This window comes from Oncorhynchus gorbuscha, linkage group LG14 (assembly GCF_021184085.1).
Source record: "Oncorhynchus gorbuscha isolate QuinsamMale2020 ecotype Even-year linkage group LG14, OgorEven_v1.0, whole genome shotgun sequence".
NCBI lineage: Eukaryota > Metazoa > Chordata > Actinopteri > Salmoniformes > Salmonidae > Oncorhynchus > Oncorhynchus gorbuscha.
The window spans coordinates 23,016,223-23,027,543 of NC_060186.1; the positions used below are offsets into that span (position 1 = coordinate 23,016,223).

An 11,321-nucleotide genomic window follows, 5' to 3' on the forward strand; every position below is an offset into this window, starting at 1 on the left:
GTGTTGGGGGTCCTAGACTGTATCGGTTGAAGCATTGGTTATGATTGGTTTGATTTCTCATGGGCCACATTTACTGAATATACAGTAGCCTATTTGTTAGTGTAACTGTTGATCACTTTAGGTATAAGCCTCCTCTAGATAAGTGTGTTCTACACCTAAACGGTATATGGTTTGAGTAACATTTTCTAATAAGGCACATAATGACTAAAAGTAGCCTATGTGTTAAATCAAATCAAATCAAATCAAATCAAATTTATTTATATAGCCCTTCGTACATCAGCTGATATCTCAAAGTGCTGTACAGAAACCCAGCCTAAAACCCCAAACAGCAAACAATGCAGGTGTAAAAGCACGGTGGCTAGGAAAAACTCCCTAGAAAGGCCAAAACCTAGGAAGAAACCTAGAGAGGAACCGGGCTATGTGGGGTGGCCAGTCCTCTTCTGGCTGTGCCGGGTAGAGATTATAACAGAAAATGACCAAGATGTTCAAATGTTCATAAATGACCAGCATGGTCAAATAATAATAAGGCAAACAGTTGAAACTGGAGCAGCAGCACAGTCAGGTGGACTGGGGACAGCAAGGAGCCATCATGTCAGGTAGTCCTGGGGCACGGTCCTAGGGCTCAGGTCCTCCGAGAGAGAGAAAGAAAGAGAGAATTAGAGAGAGCATATGTGGGGTGGCCAGTCCTCTTCTGGCTGTGCCGGGTGGAGATTATAACAGAACGTGGCCAAGATGTTCAAATGTTCATAAATGACCAGCATGGTTGAATAATAGTAAGGCAGAACAGTTGAAACTGGAGCAGGAGCATGGCCAGGTGGACTGGGGACAGCAAGGAGTCCTCATGTCAGGTAGTCCTGGGACATGGTCCTAGGGCCCAGGCCAGTTGAAACTGGAGCAGCAGCATGGCCAGGTGGACTGGGGACAGCAAGGAGTCATCATGTCAGGTAGTCCTGGGGCATGGTTCTAGGGCTCAGGTCCTCCGAGAGAGAGAAAGAAGGAGAGAAGGAGAGAATTAGAGAACGCACACTTAGATTTACACAGGACACCGAATAGGACAGGAGAAGTACTCCAGATAAACAAACTGACCCTAGCCCCCCGACACATAAACTACTGCAGCATAAATACTGGAGGCTGAGACAGGAGGGGTCAGGAGACACTGTGGCCCCATCCGAGGACACCCCGGACAGGGCCAAACAGGAAGGATATAACCCCACCCACTTTGCCAAAGCACAGCCCCCACACCACTAGAGGGAAATCTACAACCACCAACTTACCATCCTGAGACAAGGCCGAGTATAGCCCACAAAGATCTCCGACACGGTACAACCCAAAGGGGGGAAACAGACAGGCCGACCACAACAGTGAATCAACCCACCCAGGTGACGCACCCCCCAGGGACGGCACGAGAGAGCCCCAGCAAGCCAGTGACTCAGCCCCCGTAACAGGGTTAGAGGCAGAGAATCCCAGTGGAAAAAGGGGAACCGGCCAGGCAGAGACAGCAAGGGCGGTTCGTTGCTCCAGAGCCTTTCCGTTCACCTTCCCACTCCTGGGCCAGACTACACTCAATCATATGACCCACTGAAGAGATGAGTCTTCAGTAAAGACTTAAAGGTTGAGACCGAGTTTGCGTCTCTGACATGGGTAGGCAGACCGTTCCATAAAAATGGAGCTCTATAGGAGAAAGCCCTGCCTCCAGCTGTTTGCTTAGAAATTCTAGGGACAATTAGGAGGCCTGCGTCTTGTGACCGTAGCGTACGTATAGGTATGTACTCAGAGAGGTAGGTAGGAGCAAGCCCATGTAATGCTTTGTAGGTTAGCAGTAAAACCTTGAAATCAGCCCTTGCTTTGACAGGAAGCCAGTGTAGAGAGGCTAGCACTGGAGTAATATGATCAAATTTTTTGGTTCTAGTCAGGATTCTAGCAGCCGTATTTAGCACTAACTGAAGTTTATTTAGTGCTTTATCCGGGTAGCCGGAAAATAGAGCATTGCAGTAGTCTAACCTAGAAGTGACAAAAGCATGGATTAATTTTTCTGCATCATTTTTGGACAGAAAGTTTCTGATTTTTGCAATGTTACGTAGATGGAAAAAAGCTGTCCTCGAAATGGTCTTGATATGTTCTTCAAAAGAGAGATCAGGGTCCAGAGTAACGCCGAGGTCCTTCACAGTTTTATTTGAGACGACTGTACAACCATTAAGATTAATTGTCAGATTCAACAGAAGATCTCTTTGTTTCTTGGGACCTAGAACAAGCATCTCTGTTTTGTCCGAGTTTAATAGTAGAAAGTTTGCAGCCATCCACTTCCTTATGTCTGAAACACATGCTTCTAGCGAGGGCAATTTTGGTGCTTCACCGTGTTTCATTGAAATGTACAGCTGTGTGTCATCCGCATAGCAGTGAAAGTTTACATTATGTTTTCGAATAACATCCCCAAGAGGTAAAATATATAGTGAAAACAATAGTGGTCCTAAAACAGAACCTTGAGGAACACCGAAATGTACAGTTGATTTGTCAGAGGACAAACCATTCACAGAGACAAACTGATATCTTTCCGACAGATAAGACCTAAACCAGGCCAGAACATGTCCGTGTAGACCAATTTGGGTTTCCAATCTCTCCAAAAGAATGTGGTGATCGATGGTATCAAAAGCAGCACTAAGGTCTAGGAGCACGAGGACAGATGCAGAGCCTCGGTCCGATGCCATCAAAATGTCATTTACCACCTTCACAAGTGCCGTCTCAGTGCTATGATGGGGTCTAAAACCAGACTGAAGCATTTCATATACATTGTTTGTCTTCAGGAAGGCAGTGAGTTGCTGCGCAACAGCCTTCTCTAAAATCTTTGAGAGGAATGGAAGATTTGATATAGGCCGATAGTTTTTTTATATTTTCTGGGTCAAGGTTTGGCTTTTTCAAGAGAGGCTTTATTACTGCCACTTTTAGTGAGTTTGGTACACATCCAGTGGATAGAGAGCCGTTTATTATGTTCAACATAGGAGGGCCAAGCACAGGAAGCAGCTCTTTCAGTAGTTTAGTTGGAATAGGGTCCAGTATACAGCTTGAAGGTTTAGAGGCCATGATTATTTAACCGTGAGTCACTTTCGGTAGAAACCTGTACTACATACTGCTAGATAGCTACTGTGCCTTGCAAAAGTATTCATCCTCCTTGACGTTTTTCCTATTTTGTTGCATTACAACCTGTAATTGATTTTTATTTGGATTTCATATAATGGACATACACAAAATAGTCCAAATTGGTGAAGTGATATTCATTTATTTTACGGAAAGGTATTCACCCCCTTTGCTATGAAGCCCCTAACTAAGATCTGTTGCAACCAATCACCTTCAGAAGTCACACAATTAATTTGATTGCACACAGGTGGACTTTTTTTAAGTGTCACATGATCTCAGTATATATACACCTGTTTTGAAAGGCCCCAGAGTCTGCAACACCACTAAGCAATGGGCACCACCAAGCAAGCAACACCATGAAGATCAAGGAGCTCTCCAAACAGGTCAGGGATCCCACAGAGCACCATAACCCTGAAGGAGCTGCAAAGCTCCACAGCGGAGATTTGAGATTTGAGATTTGAGTATCTGTCCTTAAGCCGAACACTCCACAGAGCTGGGCTTTACGGAAGAGTGGCCAGAAAAGAATCCATTGCTGTTCGCCAAAAGGCATGTGGGAAACTCTCAAAACATATGGAAGGAGGTACTCTGGTTAGATGAGACTAAATTGAGCTTTTTGGCCATCAAGGAAAATGCTATGGTGCAAATCCAACACATCTCATAACCCCGAGAACACCATGGAAGCATGGTGGTGGCAGCATCATGCTGTGGGGATGTTTTTCATCGTCAGGGACTGGGAAACTGGTCAGAATTGAAGGAATGATGGTTGGCGCTAAATACAGGGAAATTCTTGCAGAAAACCTGTTTCAGTCTTCCAGAGATTTGAGACTGGGACGGAGGTTCACCTTCCAGCAGGACAATGACCCTAAGCATACTGCGAAAGCAACACTTGAATGGTTTAAGGGAAAACATTTAAATGTCTTGGAATGGCCTAGTCAAAGCCCACACCTCAACCCAATTGAGAATCTGTGGTATGACTTAAAGATTGCTGTACACAAGCGGAACCCATCCAACTTGAAGGAGCTGGAGCAGTTTTGCCTTGAAGAATGGGCAAAAATCCCAGTGGCTAGATGTGCCAAGCTTATAGAGATATATATCCCAAGAGACTTGCAGCTGTAATTGCTGCAAAATATATTATGCACGCTCAAGTTCAGTTTTTTTTGTCTTATTTCTTGTTTGTTTCACAATAAAAAATATTGTGCATCTTCAAAGTGGTAGGCATCTATTTATTTCCAAAAATGTCAAAGGGGGGTGATACTGTATATTTATACACTGTCTGTGTATTCCAAGGCGGTGTTCCTGAGGACATTCCCTGCAGTGTACGGGGAGCTGCTGAAGATCTTCACGGTGAGGGAGGTGGCAGGCTTCGTCAGGGAGACGCTGGGCAGCCTGCCTGCCACCGCTCGCGCTGAGTGCCCCCTGGAAGCCGTCAAGCTACATTGCATCGCCAAGACCGTGGAGAGCCAGCTGTACACCAACACAGGTAGGAACGCACGCACACACACACAATATTTATTTTACACAACACTCAGAAGCAAACATTTGGGGGTTATGTACGCACACACACAACCACACATATCGCACACACATGATTATGCACAATTGCTAGTAATTACATACCTACACAGGCGCACTTGCCAGTTAATTGTAGTTAATGATAATTATATACTCACACAAATAGCTGTGGTAACATTTTATTAGATGCTTGCTCAGAGGCAAGGCTAGGGGTTAAAATCACACCCAAGAGAGGGATAAAAATAGAAAAACAGGTGTTTGAGCAGAACATACATGCTAGTATTTTTGTGTGTGTGTGTTTTCATGTTCAAGTGTGTGTATTCCAGAGTCGAGGTGTATCCTGCTCCCGGTGGTGTTGCGTCTGTTGCAGGCCCACATGCAGGAGCAGAGAGACCTGGTGATGTGTGCCCGTATCCTCACCAGCATGCTCTCTCTCGTCAGGAAGTACGACTCTACCGCCACCGTGAGTACAGCCACAGCAGAGCACCATGGGTAGTTGTAGTCTTTTAGGCGGCCACCTCGCGGTTAATCATGGACAGACTACGAATTGTGCAAGATTTGAGGTTCTGGGTTAATCGAGATGACCTAGTTCACTGTTAATGGCTCAAAAACGGTATTGTTCCCTTGGATATTTGATAACAACAATGTGTATTGTGATCTGAACACATCATTGTTTGTTTGCGTGGCGTATTAAAACAAACTAGCAAAACCTGCCAGACTGATAATAGAGTCCAGTAAATCAAGTAACAAAGTAAACAGATAGTTAGGTGCCAGAACAATCAATTAAACGTGAAAGTGTGGATGTGGCAGTTTGTCCCTGTGTTAAGTCTCGTCCTGACCTTGACATGGTGCTGGCCTGTTTGGCTGAGAAGCAGCTAGTCACATGCGCGCGCGCACACACACACACACACACACAGACGGCTGTCTTTTCTATCTTTTTGTGTTCCGTATGTTTTCATACTGTCTGTATGGGTAATGATGATCATGATTATGTACCTGTAGGAAACTTAATGTGAACTTGTGTGTGTCCCTAGGAGCCGGTGGTTTCTGAGGAGGTGGACCTGATAGTGGATAGTCTGCTGGTTGTCCTGATGAGGACCATCCTTGAGATCACGAACAGACCACAAGCAGCCGGGACCAATATGAGACTGCAGTTCCAGGACATCACGGTGTGTGTGTGTGTGTGTGTGTAACTGCTAGTCATTCGAAATATAGCGTGAGGTTTTAAGGTCAATGATTGAAACTGAATTTGTGGTCAAAGAGAGATGTACTTCTGTCCTGCTCTTAACCACAGCTGAGTTCAGAGAGAACCATTCTCTTACATTTCCATTTGACATGTTTCCAAATGTCAAACCACCTAAACAAGTAGAAAATAACCACTTTATTTCTCTCCCAGCCTGTTCTGACTGTAGTATTTACAGGTCTTCCATCAAGGTACATGGTCTTCCATCTCTCTCATTGTTGTATAGTATACGTGGCCAGTGTCCCAGATGTTAAAAGCTGTTTCTCTCTGTCTCTCTCTCTCTCTCTCTCTTTCTTTCTTTCTTTCTTTCTTTCTTTCTTTCTTTCTTTCTTTCTTTCTTTCTTTCTTTCTTTCTTTCTTTCAATTCAATGGGCTTTATTGGCATGGGAAACATGTGTTAACATTGCCAAAGCAAGTGAGGTAGATAATATACAAAAGTTAAATAAACAATAAATATTAACAGTAAACATTACACATACAGAACTTTCAAAAACAATAAAGACATTACAAATGTCACATTATTTATATATATACAGTGTTGTAACAATGTACAAATGGTTAAAGTACGCAAGGGAAAATAAATAAGCATAAATATGGGTTGTATTTACAATGGTGTTTGTTCTTCACTGGTTGCCCTTTTCTTGTGGCAACAGGTCACAAATCTTGCTGCTGTGATGGCACACTGGAATTTCACCCAGTAGATATGGGAGTTTATCAAAATTGGATTTGTTTTCGAATTCTTTGTGGATCTGTGTAATCTGAGGGAAATATGTGTCTCTAATATGGTCATACATAGGGCAGGAGGTTAGGAAGTGCAGGTCAGTTTCCACCTCATTTTGTGGGCAGTGAGCACATAGCTTGTCTTTTGAGAGCCATGTCTGCCTACGGTGGCCTTTCTCAATAGCAAGGCTATGCTCACTAAGTCTGTACATAACCATATGGTGGTGCGGTTGGCCCTGGGTTCCTCCTAATGCAAGACAATGCTAGACCTCATGTGGCTGGAGTGTGTCAGCAGTTCCTGCAAGAGGAAGGCATTGATGCTATGGACTGGCCCGCCCGTTCCCCAGACCTGAATCCAATTGAGCACATCTGGGACATCATGTCTCGCGCCATCCACCAACGCCACGTTGCACCACAGACTGTCCAGGAGTTGGCGGATGCTTTAGTCCAGGTCTGGGAGGAGATCCCTCAGGAGACCATCCGCCTCCTCATCAGGAGCATGCCCAGGCGTTGTAGGGAGGTCATACAGGCACGTGGAGGCCACACACACTACTGAGCCTCATTTTGACTTGTTTTAAGGACATTTCATCGAAGTTGGATCAGCCTGTAGTGTGGTTTTCCACTTTAATCTTTAGTGTGACTCCAAACCCAGACCTCCATGGGTTGATAAATTTGATTTCCATTGATCATTTTTCTGTGATTTTGTTGTCAGCACATTCAACTATGTAAAGAAAAAAGTATTTAATAAGAATATTTCATTCATTCAGATCTAGAATGTGTTATTTTAGTGTTCCCTTTATTTTTTTGAAAAGGGTATTTTGTACCTATTGAGAACTTTGGTCTAATTCCCTGAGATCTGGATCTTCACTGGAAAATCATTATTTTAGTCTTTTTGGGGTTTACTGCCAGGGCCTCAGGTCTGGCAGTACTGCTCTAGCAGGTCCAGGCTCTGCTGTAGGCCATGTGCTGTGGGTAATAGCAGGCATAGGTCATCTGCGAAGAGTAGGCATTTAACTTCTGAATTGTGGAGACTAACACCAGGGGCTGAGTATTTTTCTAGAATGGTGGCCAATTCGTGAATGTAAATATTGAAAATTGCAGGGCTCAGATTGCACCCCTGGCGAAGGCCCCGCCCCTGGTTAAAGAATTCTGTTATTTTCTTACCAATTTTAATGCTGCACGTATTGCCAGTATACATTGATTTAATTATGTCATATGTTTTACCCCCTACACCACTTTCAATAACTTTGTAGAACAGTCCTGTATGTCAAATGGAATCAAATGCTTTTTGGAAGTCGATAAAGCATGCATATATTTTAGTATTATTTTGGTGGACATGTTTATCTATCGGGGTGTGTAGGGTGTAAATATGATCATTTGTGCGATGTTTTGGTATGAATCCAATTTGGCTTTTACTCAAGAAATTGTGCTTACTAAGGAAGATTGGAACTCTTACATTTATAATATTACAGAAAACCATCCCCAGGTTACTGTTCACACAAATGCCTCTAATTGTTAGGGTCAAATTTGTCTCCGTTCTTAAAGATTGGGGTTATGAGTCCTTGATTCCAGATGTCAGGGAAATAACCTACACTCAGGATCAAATTAAACAAATTTAATATAGCCAATTGAAATGAACAAAGTACAGACCCAGGCTTCTACAGAGCTGCAACAGATCCCTTCCGTTGTTGTTGACGGTGCTGCCACTGCTGTTTCTACAGGGGAGATGATGACAGAGACTCTATGGCCTGTAATAAAGCTGTCCCCTTCGTGTGCTCGTTAGATCAGGTAGTGTTCCTGTGCACGCATTTGTGTCCCCACAGATGAGCACATTTCCCTGGGTCCGCATGGAACGCAAAGGAACACATTTTTCTGTCAGTACTAGTTATTTTTTCAAGTTGAACAAATTGTGATATTTTGAGAGGATCAATTGGATGTTGTCGTTCGGATTTGTACCAAATGATCAGTGTCTCTCCGTCTCTCTCTCTGTCTACAGGGGGAGTTTGTGGCGTGCCTGCTGGCTCTCCTCAGACAGATGAGTGATAAACATTACCAGCAGCTCCTGCAGGCCTTCACCAGCAAAGATGACCTGAGGGTAAGGCTACACACTCACCACTCAGCAGAATCTGACTGATGACTCCGCTTGTGTGTCATAGTCAGTAGCAGGAGTGTGTGTGCGTAATGAGGAACGGTCATGCCAGGGGTTGAGGAAGAGGTGCGATGGAGATATAGGAATGCGGAAAGGAGGAAATGGGGTCACTAAGTTCACAGTAGTAGGAAGGAATACCATGAACACTATGGATATCATGAATGCACTCCTACTCTGAATACATTACTTTCCATTCATAGTTTGGTGATGTGCTGAATGGCAATTGCTGTTAAACCAAGTAAATGCAGTGTGCTGCTTTTTCTGTTTTTCAGGACTTTCTCTTGCAGATTTTCACCGTGTTCCGCATTCTGATTCGACCAGAGATGTTCCTGAAAGATTGGACTGTCATGCGGTTGGTCACCAACAAGTAAACCACTTATCCCACATATTTGATTCAAAATGATGTCCCTCCATAGTTACTCAATATTAGCTGACACCTGCTTATAGTTTGGTTCATCGACATAATCTTGTTGTCCAACACCCCCCCCCCCCCCCCCCTCAGTGTAATCATAACAACAGTCCTGTACCTCTCTGATGCTCTGAGGAAGAACTTCCTCAATGACAAGTTTGACTACAAGGTAAGAGCTGCAAACATCCATTTTGTCTGTCTTTGTTTAACAAAAACAAAACAACGTGAAGAAAGCATCGACATGCTATAAAGTGTTTTTAATGCGTCTTCCTATAGGTGTGGGACTCGTACTTCTATCTGTCCGTCATCTTCATCAACCAGCCCTGTCTTCAACTGGAGTCCTTCTCTCCGTCCAAGAAGAAGAGGGTACTGGAGAAGTAAGTCTCCAAAACATTCTACATGCACTAACTTTCTCCACTTTTCACATGCTGGCTTCGGCGCTGTTCTGACCTGGCGCCTGTGTGTTGTCTCGTTGTACAGGTATGGGGACATGAGGGTGATGATGGGTTGTGAGATCTTCAGCATGTGGCAGAACTTAGGTACGATGCAGCCACAGTGTCACTTCTTTGGATTCTTGCTCGTCTCTCAGAGGAACGCAGTTGATCTCTCTCCCTCTCCTGCTCTCTCCATCTCCCTCACTCACTCTCTCTCCCTCCCTCCCTCACACTCTATCCATCTCTCACTCACTCTCTCCATCTCCCTCACTCACTCTCTCTCCCTCCCTCACACTCTATCCATCTCTCACTCACTCTCTCTCCTGCTCTCTCCATCTCCCTCACTCACTCTCTCTCCCTCCCTCACACTCTATCCATCTCTCTCTCCCTCTCTCTTCTGCTCTCTCTCTCTCCTGATCTCTCCATCTCTCCCTCTCTCTCTCCTGCTCTCTCCATCTCTCCCTCTCTCTCTTCTGCTCTCTCCATCCCGCTCTCTCTCCAGGTGAGCACAAGTTAAACTTCATCCCGGCGATGATAGGTCCATTCCTGGAGGTGACCCTGGTTCCCCAGCCTGACCTGAGGAATGTCATGATCCCTATCTTCCATGACATGATGGACTGGGAGCAGAGGAGGAGTGGAAACTTCAAACAGGTAATGGCCAGAGCCGTCTGTATTTATGCAGTTCATATACAGTGGGGCAAATAAGTATTTAGTCAGCCACCAATTGTGCAAGTTCTCCCACTTAAAAAGATGAGAGACCTGTAATTTTCATCATTGGTACACTTCAACTATGACAGACAAAATGAGGAGAAAAATCCAGATAATCACATTGTTGGATTTTTAATGAATTTATTTGCAAATTATGGTGGAAAATAAGTATAGCTCTGGTACTGGACTGGCTGGGGCCAGCACTATCACCCCCTGGTGGCACTTTATGGATATTGCAGTTCCACCAGACCGTTATCGACTGTACCCGACGGTGGCATCCGTGTATTGATCTAGATTGATTACATAATCATTATTATTATATTATTATAATCAATCTGTTCTCTCGTCAGGTGGAGGCCAAGCTGATCGACAAACTGGACGGTCTGATGTCAGAAGGCAAAGGGGACGAGACGTACAGAGAGCTCTTCAACAGCATGTGAGTCCGAGGGAAGGCGCATGTGGTCACGCCGTACTGCAAACGTCAGTGCCCGGATCAGTTTGTCTGTGTGTTGTATTGAGTGAGGTAAGAGGACTCGTGGAGGGATGTAAGTGGGGTGGGAAAAGGGACGGGTTCTGTAGTTCTCCAGACAAGCACCTCCTCTCATATCCATAGTCCTTCACGCCTCCTCTCTGAGATCTCCTTGTCCGTGTGCTCAGGTTGGTCCCTTCACCTTGCACGCTTTGTGCTGTAGTGTGTGTCTGTGTGTGTGTGTGAGTGTTTGTTTTTTGTTGGTCTGTGCGAAGTTCGTTTAATTGTCTTATCGCACTGCAAGCCCATACGTCCTAGTCCCACCTTTTGTCAGACATCAATTGGGCCGTTTATGAATGTAACGCTTAGTGCCACCACATTGCTCTTTAACATGTGCGGTCTGGATACAGCTTATTTCCGTGGATTGGTAAAGTTTTCCCGAACAGACACTTTCTAGCTGTATATCGTCTTTTTGTTCCACTCCTTATCTACCTGACGGACATCACTAACCCTGAACTAACTTGTGTGAGTGTGTGCTGATATTA

At 44.6% G+C, this 11,321-nt stretch overlaps 1 protein-coding gene across 3 annotated transcripts in view; it reads left to right on the top strand.

Moving 5' to 3' along the window:
* LOC123994653 (dedicator of cytokinesis protein 4-like) overlaps positions 1 to 11,321 on the top strand; it is a 162,604-nt gene that overhangs the window by 103,819 nt on the left and 47,464 nt on the right. For all 3 annotated transcript variants that reach the window (XM_046297507.1, XM_046297509.1, XM_046297508.1), the window contains exons 23-32: positions 4,420 to 4,612; positions 4,971 to 5,107; positions 5,679 to 5,813; positions 8,604 to 8,702; positions 9,029 to 9,123; positions 9,259 to 9,334; positions 9,442 to 9,542; positions 9,646 to 9,704; positions 10,102 to 10,250; positions 10,658 to 10,743. In XM_046297507.1, the coding sequence (XP_046153463.1) occupies positions 4,420 to 4,612; positions 4,971 to 5,107; positions 5,679 to 5,813; positions 8,604 to 8,702; positions 9,029 to 9,123; positions 9,259 to 9,334; positions 9,442 to 9,542; positions 9,646 to 9,704; positions 10,102 to 10,250; positions 10,658 to 10,743 (1,130 nt within the window). The remainder of the gene's footprint in view (positions 1 to 4,419; positions 4,613 to 4,970; positions 5,108 to 5,678; positions 5,814 to 8,603; positions 8,703 to 9,028; positions 9,124 to 9,258; positions 9,335 to 9,441; positions 9,543 to 9,645; positions 9,705 to 10,101; positions 10,251 to 10,657; positions 10,744 to 11,321) is intronic.